Source organism: Molossus molossus, unplaced genomic scaffold, assembly GCF_014108415.1.
Source record: "Molossus molossus isolate mMolMol1 unplaced genomic scaffold, mMolMol1.p scaffold_m16_p_22, whole genome shotgun sequence".
NCBI lineage: Eukaryota > Metazoa > Chordata > Mammalia > Chiroptera > Molossidae > Molossus > Molossus molossus.
Genome location: NW_023425358.1, coordinates 10168773 through 10192198, shown reverse-complemented (window position 1 = coordinate 10192198; position 23426 = coordinate 10168773). Strand labels below are relative to the sequence as shown.

The window sequence follows — 23426 nt, the reverse complement described above, 5'->3', positions numbered from 1 at the left end:
CACTGGTGGACGATGGAACTTACAAGGTAGCCCTGAGTTCAGATAGAAAAAAACTCCAAAGTTGAGAAGATGTTACAAGGTTACCTATATATCTATATCTCTCTGTCTATGTCAGGCCCAGTGGAGTTACCCTCAAATTTGGATCAATCTTGCAGCCAATGAGCAGCACTGAAAATTTCTTACTACTGCCTTCACAGGGCATCATAAGCATAGTGGGCTAGATTTGCAGCCAATTAAATAGCAAGACAGACCTGGCTTTAGCCAGGTGAGGACCACTGACGGAGAGGAGATGCCCTCACAGTCACACACTTACCACCACAGTCTCCCCAGTAGCGCTGTCGGTAGTTAAAACGGCTGGAGCAGCACTGATCACAGCTGTGGTCAGCGGCGTGTGTAAGGTGTTCGGGAGCTGGGCGTACTCTGGATGCTTCTTTCGAATGTGTTGTACCATCTTAGTCTGGAAAATTATGGCAAAAACCAAGAAGAATCACTGGAATTAGTTATTCTCACTCTTTCTCAAATACAAACCCCCAAAGGTTCCTAAAATCTCTTATGTGATCCATTAAAAAATAAATAAGTCAGCGCCATGCTGACTCTGCCCTCCCTAAGGCAGCACAGTGCTATGAAAGGGACAAAAAGAAGAGGCTGAAATGAAAGAATCAGGGGACCCCACACCATCAAGCAAGGTGAGAACACCTCACGGCATCCCCTGGTCCACCAACACCTGCAGGAGCCAATCACAAGCCCCCCTTGCAAGAACTATCACTTCCGTTCCTACACCGTCCTCTGGAAGCCTGAGCTCATCAGCTCTGAGCCTGGACTGTCACAGAGGACACCCTCGGCAGGCAGGCCAAGGAAAAAGGAACACGGTCAGGTGCTCAGGCTATCAGATGATGCTAGTTCTGGGGAAAGTCCACCGTATTCTCTTCCCAGTCTCTGCTTATGGTCCCTGCTCTCAGGAAACAGCTCCTTAGAACCTGTGAGTCCCCCATAAAGTCAGAAGAAGCCACCAGAGCACCTGGGCAAAGCCATCTTCTCTCAAGATTCCTTTACCAGTGGCCTGATTCCGATTTAGTCAGAACCCTTCCCATACCTTGCTGCTGTACTGTTTGGAGCAGTGGGGGCAGCAGACAGGAGGGGTAGCTATGGTGCCAGTGAGCTGGGTGTGGGTACTCAGCATGGGGTCTGGTTCTCCCGGGCCAGCAGGACGCAGTTTCCGGATGCTTGGTGGGAGCTCCGCCCCGGGGTGGTTCTTCAGAATGTGGGCTTTCCGCTTGCTGGCGCTTTTATAAACCTAAAAATTCAAACGCTTTGCCATGAAAGCAGTAGATGGTTCCACTTTCCTGCTTAAAGCGAGCCATCTAGTAATTTCCGTCCAAGGAAATGAGAAAACGTATTAGTGTAGGCCAAAATACAATAGATACAATGTCACCCAAAATAAATGGATAAAATGAAAGATAATATAGAACATGAATTAGGCCCAACCAGTGTGGCTCAGTAGTTGAGTGTCAACCCCAAGAGGTCACCAGTTTGATTCCAGGTCAGGGCACATGCCTAGGTTGTTGGGCCAAATCCCCAGTGGCGGCATGCAGGAGGCGGCCAATAAATGTTCTCACTCATCGATGTTTTTCTCTCTCTCCCTCTCCCTTTCTCTCTCTCTCTAAAATCAATAAAGAAAAAAAAATTTTAATATAACATAAATTAGAATAAAATAAGGGCATCATCTAGATGTGCCAGGCAACTTCCTTGAATTTATCTGAGATAGTAATAGTAAAAATAGCCTTCACCCTGAAGTCTCAGATACACAGTCAGGAAAAGATCTGCTTGCCAGGCCAGCTCTCCTTAGCCTTTCTGTGAAAGTTCTCACAGGACGTACATAGTTGACTACTAGATGCCAAAGAACCTTCCAAAACGAGAAGTCTAATTGCAACCAGCACCTCTAGTGGTGAATCCACACTGTATAAGGACACAATATTACAATGAAACAATAAACATGTATTCTCTTTCTGTCTTTGTTTGTTTAACTGCACAAAAATAAAGAAGCAAATAGTACAAATAGAGTATTCCACCACAAAACTTTTCCACATCTTACTCACTCTTCTAAAAATCCAAACTCTACAATATATTTTACAAACCCGATGATAAACACTCATTTTATAGCTAGGAAATTTTAAATGAATGCATATACCAAGCTTTCTTGGTACTAAGACTCTTCTTTTATAAACAAAAATCACAGAGAGGAGGGAAAACAAGTAAAACAAAGTCAGCTCATTCCAAAGAAAAAAAATTTGGCTTAAAATGAGGCTGCACTTGTAGCCCTTTCTTGTCTGAATGGAAAAACACTGGGAACCAGGGACCCATCTGTTCAGAGGAACTGCAGGTCCTGGTACATGTTCCCAGCAAGCTGGCTCTGAGCTGGGCTCCCACAGAGCCTTCGCGCCGGGGACGGTTTCCATTACCTTGTCACAATACTGACAGAAGTAGTCTCGGTTGGGCTTGATGATGGGCAGGGTTAACTCTGGCACCTCTTCTATCTTCATGTCTGGGTGCCTCTTTGATAAGTGATTTACCTAATGCGAAAAAGAGAGCCCATTACGAACAGAAGCTAAACAAGTGTCTCCAAGTGGCTGCTAGAAGTTGAAATTCTCTGAAGCAGTGCCCAAAACAAGAGGCATTTGGCCAGAACCAGCACTACCAGGCCCAGCTGACCCCACAGTGTGAACAGTCACTGTTAACAGGAATTCACCGGGATCCAGCAAATTACTGCAAGGAGCTGGTCACTGTCGACCCCATTAATCGTCTTTGATGAAAGAACTGTTGGAAAGGGAAAGTACAGTAGCACACACTTCTCTGATGATTTCTCCTGATGCAAGCCTGCCTTTCCTTATTGAGTGCCCCAGCCTTAGGGAGGACATGGAATGAGATAAAAATTAAGGTTCTGAATTTGAAATGATGCTGTGACTTTAGCTCCTGGCACAAATACAAAGTTCTCACTTAACATCTTGTCAATAGGTTCTGCCCGACTTTAAGCAAAACAACTACAACAAAACCCATTTTACCACAGGCTAATTGACAAAAATAGGGACTTCAGTTCCTCTGGAATCCCATCAACGTTATAACAAACCCCGACTGGAGGGCCTGCTGCATTCTGGCTACACTGCCGCCGGCTCACCTGGTCCATACTGTTTCACAGCTGGAGAAAGGCATTAAAAGAAGCAGTCGAGCCCTGGCCGGTTTGGCTCAGTGGTTAGAGCGTCGGCCCACGGACCAATGAGTTTCGGGTTGGATTCTGGTCAAGGGCACGCACCTCGGTTGTGGTTCGTCCCTGGCCATGGTCAGGGTCATTAGGGAGGCAGCCAGTCTACGTGGCTCTATCACATTAATGCTTCTTTCTTTCTCTCTCTCTCTCTCTCTCTTCCTCCCTCTCTATCTGATGATAAAAAAGAAGAATCGGCGAGCAGGCGAAGACCCACCAGATAGTATATTCAGGAACACAAACGAGAAGAGGGGAATAAAATACCATTAAGACCAGAGACTGCAACGGGTACAGCAAAACAAAAGTAGTAATGGAAAGTGACAGGTATGAACCTCTTCCAAGGTGGCGAGGCGAGGCGAAGGGAGAGTGGGAAGGAGAGAACTCCAAATTGGGAACTGTCTGCCTGTTTTTCCCCTTGGCCACTGACAAAACCTCTTGGCAAACCTGCGCAGAGCACAGCGCAAAGCCGTCACCATGAAACTGAAACGGAGCTGGGGAGGGTGGCGGTGGGGGCAGGGCGGTGGGCACTGACCAGCATGCCTCGTCTCCGGAAGCCCATCATGCACAGGCGGCACTTGAACGTGAAGCTGTCGTAGTCGGTGGACGTGATTCGGGGCTTGAACGTCTTGGAGCGGCTGATGCGGTCAGCTTTCTTGGCCTCCCTCTCAGGATTATGCATCCTCTGCATGTGTTCCCGTAGTTTGTCTTTTCGCTATTGAGAGAAAATTGTTGAAAAGGCAGGAGAGTGAGAAGTGGGGCTAGAAAGTTTTCAGTTGAAGGGATATTAAAAAAAAATCAATATCAGCAGTAACCACAACTCCCGAGATGTATCTAAGTTGCTGGAGGGCGGGAACATACAAGCACATGGCAAAAGTGACCCGCAATGACACTGTTCACTAGCAAATAAGTGCATTACACTGAGCCCTGGTTGAAAATGACCATTCAACTCGAAAGATACTGATTTTTGAAGAAAAAAAAAGACTTTGCATCTATGTAGAAGAGATCTTGTCCCAAAGGGTACATGGGATAAGTTTGGTATTAAGAACTACAAGCAAATTGATAGTAAATTGTGGGAGACCATTTGCATGCCATCCATCTTGTTAAAGTCTGCTCTGCTGTCTCCGGCCCCAGGGCGGGGTTTCTCTGAATACAGTGTCTGCATTCCTCTAGATAATTGTTTACTCCATTCTTTGCTTATTTGTTCCACCTGGGGTATTTACTGGAATTTGCTTCAGGTGGGATACTCATTAACTGTTTCACCTGTTTTTCCCCTATATATTATGTGAACTCCCCCTGAATAAACGAGACTTGATCAGAATCCTGTCTTGTCTCCATTTCTCGTGTCTCTTGTCCCTCCTCATCCTTACTCCCCCTCTAGAGTCCTCGTTGATCAACCTGCGGGCCGGGTCAGTAAATGATAGGTAATACTGACTTTACAAAGCTGTATGTGTACTCAGTTGACACACATTTTAACAAACATAATGAAATTCCTCTAAATCCCCAATGCATTTAAGTAAGACTCTCCCATTTTATGAATTCAGAAGTTCAGGCAAACAATTATACTGTCCACTATGCATAGCATATGGTCTAGGTCCAGTCTGATCATCTAATCTAGTGACACATGTTGACGTTGAGTCCATAGGGAAAAAACAGGCAGAGCCCATCCTGACTAAAAACAAAACAAAACAAAAAAATGCCAGCTCCCTTATCCAGTGAGCCTCTGCTCTTGGACATATGATTAAACTGTTACGTGTAAAGACTTTGAGCCCTGGCCGGTTTGGCTCAGTGGTTAGATGGTTAGAGTGTCAGCCCGCCGACCAGAGAGTCCCGGGTTCAGTTCCCACTAAGGGCACATACCTTGTTTGCAGTTTGTCCCCGGACTCGGTTGGGGTCGTGAGGGTGGCAACCAGTCCCAGACACATCAATGTTTCTCTCTCTCCGCCCACCTCCCACCCTCCCACTCTGTCTAAAGATAAATGTAAAAAAAAAAAAAAATGTCCTCGGGTGAGGATTTAAAAAAAAAGATTTTGAACCTTTCCACCAGACCAGTTCTTCCCCTCTTGCAGAGTCTGGGAGGTGGTGGTGAAACAGCAGCCATGACGCTCTGCAGGTCAGGTGCGGAGGTACCAGAGCATCCCTCTTCTCTCCCACTTGGCCAGCAGCTCTCTTCCCGACCACCAGCCCTGCTGGCCAAGTCCGTGTCCACCACACAGGCAGCAACACGACTGTCCACAGCAGCCCCGCTCTCCTTCACAGGCGCACCCTGCAGCCTCCCAAGTTCCCATTGTGCACCCGGCAAGGGTTTCACAAAGGTGCATTAGTGACTTTCTCTGATCCTCCAGCTTCTCCTTTCAGACCTTTACTTCTACATCTTCTCCTATAATTAAGTTCTCCTTCCTGTAAGTAAATCCCTTATTCCATAATTTTTTTTAATCCTCACCCGAGGACATTTTTGCATTTATCTTCAGATAGAGCGGGAGGGAGAGGGGGAAAGAGAGAGAGACATCAATGTGAGAGGGATATATCGAGTGGTTGCCACCCACCTGACCACAATGTTTCTCTCTCTCCCCCCCCCCCCCACTCTATCTGAACAAAAAAATAGAAAAATGTCCTCGGGTGAGGATAAAAAAAAAAATACCAACAACCTTTTCTGCTTCTATTTTACTTTCTTTCTTTTTTTTATCCTCACCCGAGGACATTTTCCATTTTTTTGTTCAGATAGAGTAGGAGGGAGAAAGAGAGAAACATTGACGTGAAAGGGACACATCGAGTGGCTGCCACCCACACGACCCAATCAGGGCCGGGGACAAACTGCAACCGAGGTACATGCCCTTATAGGGAACCAAACCTGGGACTCTCTGGTCCGCGGGCCAAGGCTCTAACCGCTGAGCCAAACAGGCCAGGGCTTATTCCATAATTCTTATAGTGGTTTGGCTCCTCTGATTGAAAGTAAAATAGAGCCCTGGCCGGTTTGGCTCAGCAGTTAGAGCGTCGGCCTGCGGTCCCGAGAGATCCGGGTTCAGTTCCCACTAAGGGCATGTACCTCGGTTGCAGTTTGTCCCCGGCCCTGATTGGGTCTGTGGGTGGCAGCCACTCGATGTGTCCCTTTCACGTCAATGTTTCTCTCTTACTCCCTCCTACTCTATCTGAACAAAAAAATGGAAAATGTCCTCGGGTGAGGATAAAAAAAGAAAGTAAAATAGAAGCAGAAAAGGTTGTTGGTATTTTTTTTTTATCCTCACCCGAAGACATTTTTCTATTTTTTTGTCCAGATAGAGTGGGGGAGAGAGAGGGAAACATTGACGTGAAAGGGACACATCGAGTGGCTGAGACACACCACAGGCCGACGCTCTAATTGCTGAGACAAACTGGCCAGGGCTATTGTTGCTGTTTTAATGCCCAGGTACTAAAATGGTATCTGCCACAAAATAGATAATGAAAAAAGATTACATAGATAGTCTAGATGGCCAACCAGTTAGCACCATGAAACAGGAATTCTTTTAGACAAATTATCATTTTTTAAATTAAGAAACAGAAAAACTGCCCTGCCCATGTGGCTCAGTTGGTTGAGCGTTCTCCCATGCACTGAAAGGTCTCTGGTTCAATTCCCAGTCAGGGCACATGCCGGGTTGGCTTGATCCCCAGTAGGAGGAGTGCAGGAGGCAGCCGGTGGATGTTTCTCTCAAACATTGATGTTTCTCTCTCTCCCTCTTCCTTCCTTTCTCTCTCATCTCTTGCAAATCAATAACAAAAACGAAACAGAAAAACCTAGACTCATTTATACTTTTCACAATAGAGTCAGTCCTTTACAAAGTTCGAAATCATGCTAATATATATTAAAAGCCATTGAGATTATAATCTGTAACAAACATGCCACAAAACTTAAGCTTTGAAGAGTATTTCTACTACTCTTTAATGTTTCCACATTCTATACAAATATATCCTTGTAAAATTATTTTTCCCCTCCTGAATCCATTTCTGATTCTTTTCTAGTTTCTATGACACCACAACCTACCATCATATCCAGTAGAGTGTCCCTCCCTGACATCTTTGCAGAATCATCTGATTTCCCAATAAAGCATTTGTGTTGTTTTTACATCTATTTGTTTAACTCCTATCTCTGAGTCTCCCATGGGTTTTTCCTTTGCTTCTTCTAAATTCCAGGCAGGTTACTGAATTTATTTTTTGTTTTGTTTTGTCATCAACATTCCCAAAGTAGTCTAAGCCCTCTCAACACCCTACGTGTTTCCCATCTCCATTAGATGATAGTCCTACTGTCTTCAGGGCTCAATTATCAGCCTCTTATATTTAATAAGTGCTCAATAAAAACCTCTTGATTTGGTAAGTAAATGGACTATTCTCTTCGGAATTCCTCAATAGCAATTTAGTTCTATTCATCATACATTTGGATTCTTTTAGGAGATGTATTATTACTGTATCTGTTTGGGGGTTTGAATTAATAATTTTGGTAAATTAAGGTGAGTTTTTCCCCTTAATTTTGTCATAATAACTAATTCAAACATGAGGCACACAGTGTATCTCCAGTCCAGTTCTTTGAGAGTAGATGATAAGCTGATGAAACAAACAAGCACTGATGCGTAGCTCAACTCAATTTCAGAGGCCGGGAGAACCACCGCGGGCGGCTCACACTTACACACCTTAAATTGCTTTCCACATGTTGAACACAGGAAATCTTTGCGGTCTGAATGTCGCAGCATATGGAGTCGCAGTTTGTCAGGACGGCAGAAGGCCTTGTCGCACTCTGTACACTGGTAGATCTTTTCTGAGTGGAAGCTTCGCACATGTTTTTTCACCTGGAGTGAAGACAGAAAAAGTCAGGGAGGGGACTCCGGCACCAAAGGAAAAGACTAAAGGCAGCTTTTCAACTCTAGAGGGCGCCAAAGGCATTGCCACCGACCTGCACCATCTGGGCAGTGCAAGCCAGTGCCATTGATAATTGGCCTCAGTAACATACTTTCCCTCCCACGAAGTGACCAAACAAGTAGCCCGAAGCCTTACAAATCATAACCTCCTAGAGGAGGAAGAAAAAGTGCTTGTTCACTCAAAGCCAATTACATGAAACCAACTTTTTTTTTTTTTTTTACGATTAAAAGCAGAGCTCCTTTGGACTTAGATCTTGCTAAAATATATATGTATATGTCTATAGGAAGACAAAAAATAATTCTTTCTCACTTTTTCCTGCCTCCAACATGTACAGAAACAACTTAGCCCCTTTTGGTCGTTGGAACTTTCATATCTTTCTATATAATCAAGTTCTGAAGAATTAAAGACATGAAATGGATAATATAAAACACATTACCCATTTATGAGAACAATACAACACCAGCATTACTTCCCCCTAATTGGGACGTATTCCATGTACCTTTAGATAATTTAAATAAAGGCATATGTCCTTGGAGCTCTCTTAGCCACAAATATCCAATGAAGAATTACGGGTGGGGGCTATGCAGTAAGTCATATGAAACTATTCCTATGAGACATTTTGCTTCATTATTCTTTAGTCTTTTTGCCATTAGATTCTGCCTGAAGGCCACTTTTCCAATCAATTGTGCGAAGTGATAAAATTACCAAGACTTCCGACACTAGCAGAACTATGATTAAATCGTAGATTCCTTTTGCTTTGGGAATTTTTTTTTAAGATGATTTTTACTAGATATTTAGATTTCATTCTTCTTTGACTAACATGTAACAATATAATCACTTGAAGTTCAGATGAAATCATAAATATCTGGAATTTGTCCTTGCCCACGCTGCTCCAGAATATAGCAGAGGGAGGAAGTGCTTCACACATAAGTATATTATCCACCAACTGTTCCTTGTTTTCTTCCAAAATGCATGACCTTAGCACAGGAAAACAGTAGTAGGAAGACAATATCCCCAGGCCAGGAAATGGAAGCCTATTTTTTTAATCTTTGCTAGCACACACTTTTTAAAATGTAAATCAGATAAGGATGTTTATTACTTGTCATACAACTTAAATGTTTAAATGCCAATGTCTGACTTGGACAACTAAGAGTCATAATCATCTTTTGTTTAACAATAGTAGGTGGGGTGAAGAACTATTGTTCTCAACTGTACAGTTGTCACGAAGAAGGGATGCAAATGCAGGCGACAGGCAGCCTCAATTCTCCAAAAAGCAGTTTCTCTCACCAAAAGAAGGAAGGCTACAGGAATCTCAGTAGTGGACACTCACCTGGATAAAATCTGGGAACCGTTTCTTACAAGTCGGGCAGGTGAAGTAGCCATCATTGATGTGAATGGCCACGTGGTCTTTCAACAGATCAAGGCGGTCAAAGGATTCCGGGCAAAAAATGCAAGAGTAGGTCTTCTGGTCCGAATGGAGCTTCATGTGGCTCTCCAAGGATGCACTGCTGATGAAGCCCTTGTTGCAGAGGTCACAGGTCAGCGGGCAGTTTCCCTCCCGCCCGTGGAAGCGCAAGTGTTGGTCCAGTTTGTCCTTCTCACGGAAGGCCTTCCCGCACTGCAAACATTTAAAAGGCCGGAAGGACTTCCGAATGAACAGATGCTGAAGAGCCGCATTCTGAAAGACACAGCGACATGGTTGTTTAGTGAGGACAGTGCCTGTGTCCCTGGCACGTTTATAAAGAAGGAGGATGATCTCTGCAACAACAGGTTTTCCAAACAAAATTAAACTCTAGGACACACAGTTGAAAAAAAATGTTTTTCTGGTGAGATATTAAAAACGAAGCCATCTCAAAGAAGTTCATGTTGAAAAGAAACGTTCTCTGTTTTGTGTTATGTCTATGCATGTGTGTTTTCTTATGAAAGGATTTAAGTAACATTCAAAAATGTATTCCCAACAGAGGGCTTGTTCAATAAAACAAATCCCAAAGTGACATGGAATAAAAACTGCAGACTTGGAAGGAGTGACTTGGAATAAGTCACATGTGCATGAATGAGGCTGGAGCAAGTCAGCCAAACGTGACTTGTTCAAGTCCCTGACAAAAAGAATTCGAAGCTTGATTAAAATGTTTAGCGAATCTCTGGCCGCGTTGGCTCAGCAGTTAGAGTGTCAGCCGGAAGACCAAAGGGTCTTGGGTTCAATTCCAGTTAAGGGCATGTCTCTGGGTTGCAGGTTTGATCCCCAGCCCTGGTGAAGGTTGTGCAGGAGGCATCCAATTGATGTGTCTCTCACATCGATGTTTCTCTGTCTCTCTCCTTCTCTCTCTCTCTCCCTTTCCCTCCCTCCCTCCTTTCCACTCTATCTTAAAAAAAAAGGAAAAATATTCTCAGGTGAGGATTAAAATAATTAATTAATTAAAAAAAGAAAAAGAACTGAAAGAGAAACAAAGGATACAAATTATGTGAACATGTCTGCCATGAGATAAGATACATGAGCACACATCATAAATGGAGATTGTACGTTTGATCACTTCCTACTCAGAAAATGCAGAGGACGAGCCTCAACGTTGCCAGTTAGTTCCACTGGTTAGCATGCCATGCTAACAAGGTTAAGCTTATGGCTTTCTTCCCTGTCTAGACCAGTCAGTCTCGCCCCCACCCTTGCAGTCACAGATTGCACTTCTAATGCTGATTAGCCATCTGGTAAATCCATGCAGTTGTTATGGGGAATCCAAGTGAGAGAATATGGATACTCAGTGCAAATTCATCACCACTACTGGAAAACAACTCATGCTCTACTGAGAGCAGATTAACAGAACCATCTTTCACACAGATAATACAGAATCAATACTTTAGTTATACTATAATGGAATTTCATTCATTAGTTCCTCAAAATACCAAGGGGAAGCTCTACATAGCAATGGGGGGGTCCCTCAAAAAGAAAGAAATTAGATATATATATAATATATATATATATATATGCTTATGTAAGTAGAAGAAAATAGTAACTGAAGGATTAGTGAGGCTTTTAAAGCACTATTTGTACCATTAACAGTACAATGAACAATGCCCAAACCCTTAATTTCATATATTACTTACAAGCAGCAATTTCTAAGCTAAATTTGATCTAAAATAATCATTCAGGGAAAAAGCAAAATAATTGTTTTTCATCTGGTGAAAATTCTGAACCTAGTTACTTTACAACAGAAAATGTCCTTCTCAGGGCTTCTCTAGCGGGACGAGGAGAGATAGGTGTTACCTACTCATATGACTTGAGTAGATAGTTAGTAATTCTCCTGTCTTCCCGGGTTGACGGGCTGCTTCAGGCTTGCATCAGATTTTATTCTCCTTTGCATCTAGAGCCTTTAAAAAATATCTTATTTCGCCTGGTGTGGCTCAGTGGTTGAACATCAGCCCATGCACCAAGAGGTCACCGGTTCGATTCCCGGTCAGGGCACATGCCCAGGTTGTGGGCCAAATCCTCAGTGGGGGGCATGCAGGAGGCGGCCAGTCAATGTTCTCTCTCATTGATGTTTCTACCTCTCTCTCCCTCTCTCATCCTCCCTCTCTAAAATCAATTAAGAAAAATAAATTAATATCTTATTTCATAAGAAGTATTCAATAAAAGTTTGAGAATTAATTAAAATGTATTTCATATGAAAATCAAAAAGAATTATTTCAAGATCTTTTCTATAGTATCTGCAGAGATCTTTGAGCATAGACTTTTTTCAAATCAGCCTTGGAGCTTTCTTCCACTTTATTATACTGCTTAGCAGTTGTCCAATCTTTTTATTCTACAGATCCTTATTTTACATAAAAGTTCAGTATTCTGGCTACTTTCAAAACTTTATGGACATATTTCAAATAAACAAATGCTATCCTGAGGTTCAGAGAGTCAAGACTTAGAGTGCTTTTGGCATATAAGAATCATTTCCTGCCCCGCTAGTGTGGCTCAGTAGATTGAGCGTCGTCCCACGGACTGAGAGGTCCCGGTTCGATTCCCAGTCAGGGCACATGCCTGGGTTGTGGGCTTGATCCCCAGTAGGGGGAGAGCAGGAGGCAGCAATTGATGTTTTTCTCTCTCTCCTTTCCTCTCTCTCTAAAAAATCAATTAAAAAAACATTAAAAAATAATAATAATAATTTCCTTCATCCAAGTTCACTCAGGTTTCCAAGGGCAGACTCAGTATACAACACCTTGGCCTCACTGGGGATTCCATTCCTCCTTGGGTGCCAACACTAGAACTCAGTGTTGTTTCGGTCCGTCATGCTGATAAGTCGGCTGTCATTTCTGATTAGTGTGAGTGTCCTCAGACACTTGCCTTAAACTGAGCAGCCACCTGGCTCCACTCTCTTAGTTCTATCGACATTCTTCTTGCCGTCTTTTTAATTTCCACCGAGCCCTGAAGATTGTCTAAGTGCTCAAGCACCAGATTACATTTCTTGGATCTAATGATCCTATTGTGATCTTCACATTACAAGGCAGTGAATGCTGAAACCATCCCGACCCACCTGCAGGCCCCTTCTATGTGCAGTACCTTCTGTAGCTCAGAGCTACAACTGGCACAGTTCCAGAAGAAATCATGGAAAAGGGTGAAGGCAGCACAGGTGGATCCGTTACGGATCTTCTGCTCCCCGAGTTACAGCCAGTCAACCACACCATACCGTATGGTGCATAAACTACTCTAAAGGGGCCCAAATAGTATAGTTGCTAAAATCAATGATGGGGGATTTAACTTACAATGAAATGAATTCTGAGACAACAGATTCTTTGCAAAGACCACAATATGTTTTTAAAGTTTGATATGAATAACTAAAGACCTAAATTATTGATTAACACTCATATTATTTTTGATCCGGCATTCAAAGCCTTGGGAGGGCTAGCCCTGCCCAACATATCTTGCTCACTACGGTCCTGCAGCTGTCCCCCCATCCCAGGGTCAGTGTGCGCACTGTCCCATAACAACACCAGGCACCTCCTCGGTCTCGGCCTGCATCCTATGGCTGCCTGCCTTTGAAATGGTCAACCTTCCTCCGGTCTCTCTTCCAAGAACCAGTTTTTCTCATTTCATCTATGAATTATTCCCTGACTCCTTCATCATTTTTTTTATTTTTTTTATTTTTGTCTTTCACTCTTCCGAGTTCCTATAACAAGTATAGGCTATACTTTTAAACTGAGCACTTAACACCTTACATTAGCATTGTCTCCCCAGTTAGATGAAGCTCCTAGAGGACAGGCCTCAGGGAAAAGCCTGTTGTGCACACAGCGCAGTGCTGACTGTGTAGTCACAATTCAGTACCACTCCATAGACACTCAAACTCTCCTAGAGCTGGAAGGGACCTTGCACTGATCACTTAGTCCTACCCTTCATTTTGTGTTTGAGGGATCTGCAGCCCACAATTCACTCACTGATCTATTTGGAGACAAATGATCATTATTCATTAACGCATTTGCAATTACTGTAGCAACCAAACTGTAGTTCCTACCGAGATTTAGTAAGTACAGGTTGCAAAGAACAGCAGGTAAGGCAAACACTTAAATAACATTCTGTTATGTGAAACACAGGAAACAAACCTACCTGCAGCTCCAGCTGAGCAGGCAGCATTAGAGGGGAGAAAAATAGTTACATTACCAATTGGGTTGCAAGACTTCCTTTCAGTTGGTCATTACCAACCTGGACAGAAAAGATGAAAAAAAATACATAGCCCTACTTTTTAGAATGTGTGAGAGGGAAAAAAAAAAAAAGCTCAACTAAAGACTGACCTTTTCAAAAGCCACCTGCACATGGCTTTTGCTTTGACACGAGGAACCTTGTACCAAAACCAGGAACCAACTTATCAAGAATCCAAGTACAATCACAGCTAGATGGTGCTTGTATATCCACAATGTCACTAAACATGTGGGCTTTCATTTTTGCCTCAAAAAAAAACACCTAAATCTAGTAAGCATTTCTCTGGACTCAGTGAAAAATCAGAATGGCCAAAGCAGAAAAACAATAACTGGGCAAGAGGGTGAAATGGGGAGTGGGAAATAAGGTAGAAGGGTGGATGGGAAGTTATTCGCTCATAGCTTTTTGCCTTTCTGGTTTAGATTTATGTGTGTTTACATATCCTTTTGAAAGACTATACATGGAGCCACAAGCATTACATATATTTCCATCGCGGGACCCTCGCAAAGGTTGTGAAGCCTCGGAGGATTCAGAGCCCCTCGGTGCTATCATAACACTACAAATGTCTAAATGCGCTTTCACAAGGCACGGACTAGACTATTTTTCAAGGTCCCTTCTAGCATATAGGCAAATAAGACGACCAACAGAAACATAAGCTAAAACCATGGTCCATCTAGAAATTGTACAGTTATACACAGAGCTCTGTCCACACCTAAAGTACTAATGAAAGTCTTTACACACCCTGCTCGAAAACAGGGCTTCAGGTCATTGTTTTCTGGATGCAAACTGTCAGCACAGGCACGTACTCCACAAAGCCATATTGCTCTCCACATGCCTCCCCGGCAGCTCCCAACTTGGACTCAAATGCTATCTGCAAAATAAGACACATCAGCTGGCAGCCATGGAGGCCCTGCAGCCATGTGGCCTCGTCAGGACGCAGGTCACACAGGTGAGACGCTGACCTACTCCCAGACCTAGAGCTTCGAGCTGTCCCTGGGTGTGTGGGTTCACCTGCCATATCAACTTGGACACAGGTCCTTTTACATTGATGACTAATGCCACTTGCCGGTCTCCCCCTGGAAACTGCAAATAACCAAATGAAGTTACCCCAAAATAACTTGAGAGCCATGATTAGACACGGAAAAGCCTGGCTTAAATGTGAGCACTTATCACAGGAAGTACTTATTTCTCCATTTCCAGTCTGTGAGTTCAGGGATCCAGAGCGGTCCTACTTTAACTACACCAGCCCAGGAGCTGCCAAAAGCCGGGTTTCCGTCCCCTTACTAAATGGACCAACTCTAGGACCAACCATCCAGCCTGCCACAGGACACAAAGACATTGAGACACAGTTCACACTTTCTTCCAAAACAAGGGGCTTCAGCGTGTGATAAGCCAGATGCAAGATTCCAAAGTGGATGGTGAACAGGCTGGAAAACACAGCACCTTTCCAGCTGGCTGGCCCGAGAGGCCCGCGCCCAGTGAGGGAGGCTCTGCTTCCCACTTACTCGGATGCGTTTGGCCCTGCGCATGTCATCGGCGGTCAGGGTGCTCGGGGTGGGCAGCACGCTCTCCTCCTGCTGGGGCTGCAGGTGCAGGCTGGGAGCTGGCTCGTGCTCCAGGGAAGTCGGGGTCTCCTGCGGCAGCTGAGGGATCGGGAGAGTGGTCTGCTCTGGTTGATCCAGCCCATTCAGAGCAGCTGGTTCAGCCTCATCGAACTGTTCCTTGGGGGAAAAATGTAGCAAGTCCTGAAATGGCAAGAACCAGGAATTATGCCCCGGCCTAGACAGAGAGTAGCGCTAGGGGTGTCAGCTAAGGGTTAGAATTACTGCCTGTTTTTTAAATGGCTACAGTCATAATGCTCAGGAAAAAATTATGCTTCTGGGAAAGTTAATGAGACAACTATCCATAGGCTGTAAAAACTAGAAGATATTCCAGATGACCCCATGAGGAAAAGACTGTGACAGGACTCTTCTGGGACATCCTGCTTTTAATTTTTAAACTACTTAAACAGGATCCCCCAATAATATCGCCAACAAATTCAAATCTTTAGGGCAGGAAACTTGGGGTTTTGTTCTAAGTAATACTTGAAAATATTTCTTTGCCTTGCTCTAGTCACACTTTAACCAGCAGGCCTGACGGGACGGTCAGCCTCGGCCGGGCATCGTATGACGTCCGGTAGCAGTGCCACTACGTCCTCGAAGCAAGCGTCTGGGAAGCAGCTCTGTCCCCTCCGCCCATACCTGTGTCCCATCATCACACTTCTCCCCATTTTCACTGGTGATTTCCAAGCGGATAAATTTTGGAGGACGCCCTGGCCGTCGACCTGGGCCGAATCGCCTCTTGCCTCGTCCCCTTCCTCTGCATCTTGTTCTGGGGACAAGAGATTGGGTTATAAATAGTCATGGTCACATAATACTCCATAACAACTATTCTGCCAAATCTTGATTTTTCCTCTCACTTTATTACTTTTCCTGATTCTTTTTCTAATGGAAACAGTTGCATTTGCTAATATACGCTTTCTCAATTTCTCATCTTTGCCGTCTATATAGTTCAAAGAGATGTCTCAAGTTATTCAGAAGAAAAGGGAGTTATAACAATTCAAAGCACCAACGCCATTTTGCTGCTGAAAAGTCGGAAAGCAGGGCCCCATTTCTGGACTAATGTGGGAACTAGAGCCAGGACCGAACATAATACGCTTAGTGTGTCTCCAGAGGCCAGACTCCATCCCTCCTTCTCCCCTCGCCTCACCCCAGAGTCCTTCCCAGAAATGCGCTTTCCAAGAGTCAAAAGAACTTGCGTGTTTTACTCTAAGCTTCTGCAAGGTGAGCATACATTTCTAATTCAACTATTCCATAATATGCCTAGTAAACACCCAATAAACTTTATCCCCTTTAATAGATTTCTAACATACAATTCCTCAATAAAAGGGATTTCAGAAAGTCCCCAAAACTTCTTTCAGAAGATGTGTGTGTGAGATGTGTATAAAATTAATCAGATCATGCTTCATTCTTCCACTCATCTAATTAACAACTGAACAAAACTGATATATTTTTTCCAGGAAGTTTTAAAAGATTCTTTATGTGGAAAATTCTGAACCTAGACTAATGTAGAGATTACCATAACGAGCCCAATGTACCATTACCTAATTTCAACACTGTCAACTCAAGGCCAGTACACACATACCCATTAGATTATTTTGAAATAAATCCAAGTTATCATTTCATCTACAAATATTTCAATATGTATCTCTTAAACATATGTGATACATATATCACATATATTAGGACTTTTTTATATATGTGATATGTGTATCTCCACACCAGTCACACCTCAAAAAAAACTGATAGCTGCTCAGTATTATTAATCTAGTCAAAGCTCAAATTTTCCTAATTTTCTCGTTTCTTTTAACAGTTGGCAAGCAAAGCTTTTTATCTGCCATGTGTCACCCACGATGCTGGGCCCTAATGACAGCAAGTCACCTGCAGCAGTTTTTACTGTCGGAAGTCTAGCAAAGGCAGCAGGCATAGATGTACATAAACCAAAGTCACAAGATCATATAAAAAGTGCTATGACAGAGCCATAAACAGAGTTTTAGGGATACCCAGGAGGGAACGACTTAGCTCTCACTGTGTCCTCCGCAAACCTTTGATGTTCACTCCACTCGGGGCAGAACCCCCATTAGCTCAATCCTATGCCTTGCCCACCCTGACACTATCTCCTAACTTTCTAGCTCACTCCATCTAATACCTGGACTCAACAATCCCTCCACCTCACTGCCAAGCCCAATCCAGTCTTCTGTCACCTATGTCCTCTTGATGTTTTCTCTCCCTCAATCCACACGTAAACTCCAAAGCCATGCACTGTAGTCGCTCACTTGCATGTGCTCTCGATTCCCATCCCACTGCTGGCTCGTCTCTCCTGCTGCGCTGTGTGCGCCAGCAAAGCCGCAGTACCGTGCAGCCCAAGTGGGCCACTCTCACCGGCACCCGCAGCCCCGCCCGGGGCCTCACCCCCCTGCACGAGCCTCAGGCGGCAGCGATCACACTGCTCCCCCCGAACACTTCCTCTCCCACTGCCCCAAATGCCACGTCGCACTGGCTCCTCTATGAAGGCCGGCAACCCCACCTCTGCCGCTCTGGTCCTGTGCTATTCCCAACCACTCTCGTCCTTCACGGAACTGTTGAAATAGCCTCTAACTGGACTCCCTGTCTCTACTCTTGTTCCAAGATAAGCTAAAATATTTTGATTTTCATCCCGGATGACGTTCTAAAATATAGATGACATCACAAGGCTCCCTGAGCAAAATCCTCTAAAGACTTCTTATCACACTTAGAATAAAACCTAAATTTCTCACCAGTATCCATAAGGCCTAGCCGATCTGGCTCCTGCCTACCCCATCTGGTTATGATTCTCCTTCATCTATCTTTTTTATGTAGTGGAACTGAACGTATAATGAAGGAATTCTACTACTAAAAACAATTTGAAAATCAGAGATGCAGATTATTTCAAAGATGGATACTATTTCAAGAATTCATGTTTCAGAATCTTTAGCTAGGGGAGATTTAATTAAGGTGAAAGGTTCTCCTGTGGCTGGGTACTGGTTATGCTGCAAAAGAGAGAAATGGGAAATGAGGATGGGGGGCAGGAAATGACAGATAAAATCTATCCCTCGGCAGCCTACCTGGTCACCTGTCCACACACACACAACACACACACAAACCCTCCGTAGTTTATAGACAATACTGAAATGAGCCTGGACCTTGAAAAACTACCTTCCCGAAACCTCCCCCATCACTGTACCTGCTAAACACATCCAGTTTCTCATCGTGAGAATTGAGATGCTGCTGCAGCTGCTCCGAGCTTACAAAGCGGCGGTTACACTCATAGCAGGGCCAATTCTTCTCTTGCTCTCGAAGAACTACAGCCACAGGAGAGAAATTATAAGGGCTGATGATCAATAGAGACCAATAAAACTCAAATGCCCAATATCCCCCCATCTCACCATGGCCCAGAGTCCATAAACACACAGTACCTGCTATTTGCTGTCCTGTTTAAAATCAAAGGCTCAAGTTTGACAGAGAGCAGATTTTTGGACCTTATTTTCTGATATATTCATGTAAGACATCAAAGGAACAAACACCTTCATACAACCCTCCTCCCCCGCCCCAACACACACACACACACACACACACACACACCCCCTCACCATGTTGGAAAGTCAGAAGTGCTACAGTGGAAATATGCACTCAGATAACCTAGTGATTCAGAGACAAGCTTCAAAATCTGAGGGTATATTTTATCAAAGTAACTTGAAAACCAATGGGCCCAATATAACCATTTTGGCAAAATGTTCAGAACTGATTATATGCATATCCTATGACCAAGCAATTCTGCTCCAAGAGGGACACCCAATAGAAATACACACACACGTTTGCTAAAAGACATGTACATGTATAAGAATGTTCATAGTGGCCCTGGCTGGTTTGGCTCAGTGGTTAGAATGCTGGCCCACAGACCAGAGAGTCGCAAGTTTGATCCCCTGCCCCAGTGAGGATAGTAGTGTGAGAAGCAACCAATCAATGTGTCTCTTTCATGTCGATGTTTCTCTCTTGCTCTCTCCCTCCCTCCCTCCCTCCCTCCCTCCCTCCTTTCCACTCTACCTAAGAAAATCAATGGGAAAAAATGCCTTTGGGTGAAGATTAACAACAAAAAGAAGAAAGTACATAGTGGCACTCTTTGTAATATCCCCAAACTGGAAACAACCCTGCTGTATAATAAGAAATTTAGCAGCTTTTGTCCCTGGTTCCCGGAAAATAATCTCTAAACCTCTAGAATTTCCCAAGTGGTATGTGTTCTTGTCATTCATAGTAGTCTCAGCTAGCCCTGAGTTTATGCTGATGAGATGACTCCGCAGGGGGCTGGCTGTGCCAGAAAGCCCCACCATCTGATTACAGATTGCTTTGAGCAGAGATATCCGTCAGGGAGGGCAGCAGGGGCTGGAGAGTAAGTTCAATTACAGGGCCAATCATTCAATCAGTCACGCCTGTGTAATGACACCTCCATAAAAACCCTGGACATCAAAGCTCTGGTGAGCTTCCCTGGTTGGTAAGCATACATCAATGTGCCAGGGAGGTGACATGGCCGAAGGACCTATTTGGCATGCTATTGTATAAATATACCACAATGCATTTATCTATTGTACTGTACATGGAAATTTGGGTTGTACAATGCAATTCTCACAATAACTACTTGGAGTTGGGTCACATAGCAACGAGAGTGAACAAATTACAATACACGACAATATGGTGAATCTCACAAACATAATGTTGAGCAAAAGATGTACACCAAGTGTACATATACAGTTTCATTCACACGAAGTTCAGTCACAAGCATGCTGTATCTGTGATGTGGAAGTCAGGAGAGTCATTACGCTTGGGGGTGCGAAGGAATTGAAAAAGGCACAAGAGGTCTTCTGGGGTACAGGTCCTGTTCTGTTTCTTGATCTGGGTGCAGGTTACACAGGTATGTTCACTTCATGAAAATTCACCGAGCTGTATACTTATAATTTGTGCGTTTTTATGTGTAGAGATTATACTACCGTAACATTTGTTTAAAAACAAAGTCAGTGCCTGTCTTGCTACATCCCCAGAGATGATTACATCTAGATAGGGATCATCCTCTGATCTAGGTTCTCATTTAGAATTTGCAGGTTTTCATTACGTTAAGTACTATTTTCCAGCACCCATGAAAAAAATGTGAATATGATGCTAGGATTAGACAGGGATGTATAGTTCTAAGAAACCTACTAAAATACATTGACATAGAAAAATTAGGGATTGCATAAAGATATAATGCATGTATAACTTAGAATTCACATATAAAACATAAAAAAGCCAACCACCTTTCCTTTCTTCCTCGGAAATGTCATGGATTTTCTGGTTCACAAACTCCGCATAGGACGCAGCATACCACACCTGCAAGACCAAGTGCATCATCAGAAACTAGAGGCCATCACCAGGTGCTCTCTGCAGGTGTGACTTTTTAAATACTTCTGCTTGTGTAAAACTGCTCAGGCTTTTCCACAGCCCGTGGAAAACAAGCTAGCAACGCGACGATCACTCTGTTAGTTAACCCCTTTAATATCAGCCTGCAGATGGTCGCCAGTCAGAAAGTTCATTTGCCAAGACACACCGCCTGTTTTCTTTTTCCTTTTTCAAAAAAAATTGTTTTTGTTATTAGAACAACTTCACAAGAGATAAATAATATTAATGAGCCTTCATCCAAATAAAACATAGCTTCTCCTGACTTTTTAATCTGTATTTAAACACAGGTGTTTGCGCAGCTGTAATCACAGTGACTTCCACCCCGCCCAGTCACCCAACAGCTCGTACTGGGTTCACCAGAGACTTCCACCACCCCCCAGCCACCCAACGGCTCGTACTGGGTTCACCAGTGACTTCCACCCCCCCACCAGCCACCCAACGGCTCGTACTGGGTTCACCAGTGACTTCCACCCCCCCACCAGCCACCCAACGGCTCGTACTGGGTTCACCAGTGACTTCCACATGCCACCACGGCCTCCTCAGTCTCTTCCTCCCTCCTACCCACTGGCTGCGTCGGACCCTTTCCTGACTCTCCTTCCTCTCCCTAACTTCTAAATATTGGTGTTTCTCAAAGCTTACTCCAAGTCCAGGGCCTTCTCTGAGGTGATCACCTCCATTTCCAAACAATTCTATGCTAACAAGTCCCAAAGCAGTATCTCGGACCCAGACCTCCCTCCGTGTACATTCTGCTGCCTACCTGATGTTTCGGATGTTTCGCAAACAGCTCGGACTGAACATATCCAGATATGAATTCAAGATGTTCCCCTATTCCCCTACTAACCCCTGCTTACTTTCCCCATTTCAGTAAATACCCTGCCTTCCAACCAGCTGCTCAGACTTGAAACCTAAACGGTACCTTGGATTTCTCAGTTTTCTTCTGTAATCCTTTAGCGAGAACTATTGATTGCTGGAATGTTCTTCATCTCGGTTTATGCCACCTAGACACGTGCCAGGATGACGTCTTGCCTGGCCTTCCGACGAGCCTCTTCTTTTCTACTCTTGCTCCCTCTAATCCATTCTCCACACAGATGCTAGAGTGGTATTCTTAGAACACCATCGTATTCCTCACCCCATGCTTAAGAGCCAGCAGCAGCTTCTCGTGACCAGCCTGAAATGCTTGACAGCCTCCTCGGGCCCGTGATCTGGCCCTACCTTGCTAAGCGATCAGCGCTCACCACTCTACCCTACCTTTTCTTCAACCAAGAGGCTCACTGTCAGCTCCTCAAACATGTTAGTTCTTTCCTACCCAGCCTTTCTTCGCCCTTGCTGTTTCAGCACCAGGGATGCCGGATTCTTCCCCCTCTCCACCCCCTAAGTCTTTGACACTGCTGGCCCCTTCTCTTTAGACAGTTCTCAGCCTAATTATCTCTTCAGCCATCTAAACTGGTCCTTTCTGCCCAGCTAGTGTGACTCAGTGGATTGAGCATCGTCCCATGGATTGAGAGGTCCTAGTTCGATTCCTGGTCAGGGAATATGCCCGGGTTGCGGGTTCGAACCCCAGTGGGTAGGTGCAGGAGGCAGCCAGTCGATGTTTCTCTCTTACATTGATGTTTCTAGCTCCATCTCCCTTCCTCTCTCTCTAAAAAAAATCAATTAAAAAACATAAAAAAATAAACTGGTCCCTTTCCAGTTATTTTCTCTCTCTGTACCATTTCTTCCTTCACAGTGCTTGCCACTCTTTGAGATTATTTGCTTATTTACATCTTTCTGCCCACCTCCCCTCTAGAATACAAGTTTCTTGAACACAGGGCACCAGTCCATCTTTTTTTTTTTTATCCTCATCAAGGACATTTTTCCATTTTTTATTCAGATAGAGTGAAAAGAAGAGAGAGGGAGAGAGAGAGAGAGAGAGAAATATTGATGTGAAAGGGACACATTGAGTGACCACCTCCCACACGACCCAACCAGGGCCGGGGACAAACTGCAACCGAGGTACGTGCGCTTAGTGGGAACCGAACCCGGGTCTCTCTGGACCACAGGCCGACGCTCCAACTGCTGAGCCAAACCAGCCAGGGCCCAGTCCATCTTTTCCTAGTGTCTGAACTCCTAGTAGGAGTTTGATATATTAATTCCTAAAAGAATTAACCATATATAATTGTTATGAAACATTATTTTAGCAATATGAAAATATTCATTTTGAGAGACTTCATTCTTAACTGCAGAGTAATAGTCTACAAAGTCTGTATTCTAAAATTTACTTAACCATCATCCTATGGTTAGATTTTTAGGTGGTGGTCATTTCACTGCTATAAATTCTAACCTATGCCATCAGTTCCAAGATGCATATTTCTCCGATTTTAACGTCTCGGAATCAGAATGGGTCCCCCAGCCCCTGGCGTCTGCAATCACTGTCATGATGTGGTGTCTGCCACTGCCTGCCCACTGCCCCTCACAAGCCTGGCAACCTCCTCATACTGTTCCCCGCTCACGGAGTTATGTCCTGCCCTGGCACTCCATGAGACGTCCGCACTTACCAAGCAACACAAATGAAGGCAAAGAGAAAACAGAAAAAGAC

The 23426-nt window shown here is 44.1% G+C and overlaps 1 protein-coding gene across 1 annotated transcript in view; it reads right to left on the bottom strand.

Moving 5' to 3' along the window:
* PRDM10 (PR/SET domain 10) overlaps nucleotides 1-23426 on the bottom strand; it is a 101305-nt gene that overhangs the window by 10089 nt on the left and 67790 nt on the right. Inside the window, exons 8-18 of the mRNA XM_036276244.1 lie at nucleotides 20710-20782; nucleotides 18609-18726; nucleotides 16049-16178; nucleotides 15314-15553; nucleotides 13719-13730; nucleotides 9471-9818; nucleotides 7915-8070; nucleotides 3789-3968; nucleotides 2460-2570; nucleotides 1094-1294; nucleotides 314-457 (exon numbers count right to left, since the gene is read on the bottom strand). Of these exons, the coding sequence (XP_036132137.1) occupies nucleotides 314-457; nucleotides 1094-1294; nucleotides 2460-2570; nucleotides 3789-3968; nucleotides 7915-8070; nucleotides 9471-9818; nucleotides 13719-13730; nucleotides 15314-15553; nucleotides 16049-16178; nucleotides 18609-18726; nucleotides 20710-20782 (1713 nt within the window). The remainder of the gene's footprint in view (nucleotides 1-313; nucleotides 458-1093; nucleotides 1295-2459; nucleotides 2571-3788; nucleotides 3969-7914; nucleotides 8071-9470; nucleotides 9819-13718; nucleotides 13731-15313; nucleotides 15554-16048; nucleotides 16179-18608; nucleotides 18727-20709; nucleotides 20783-23426) is intronic.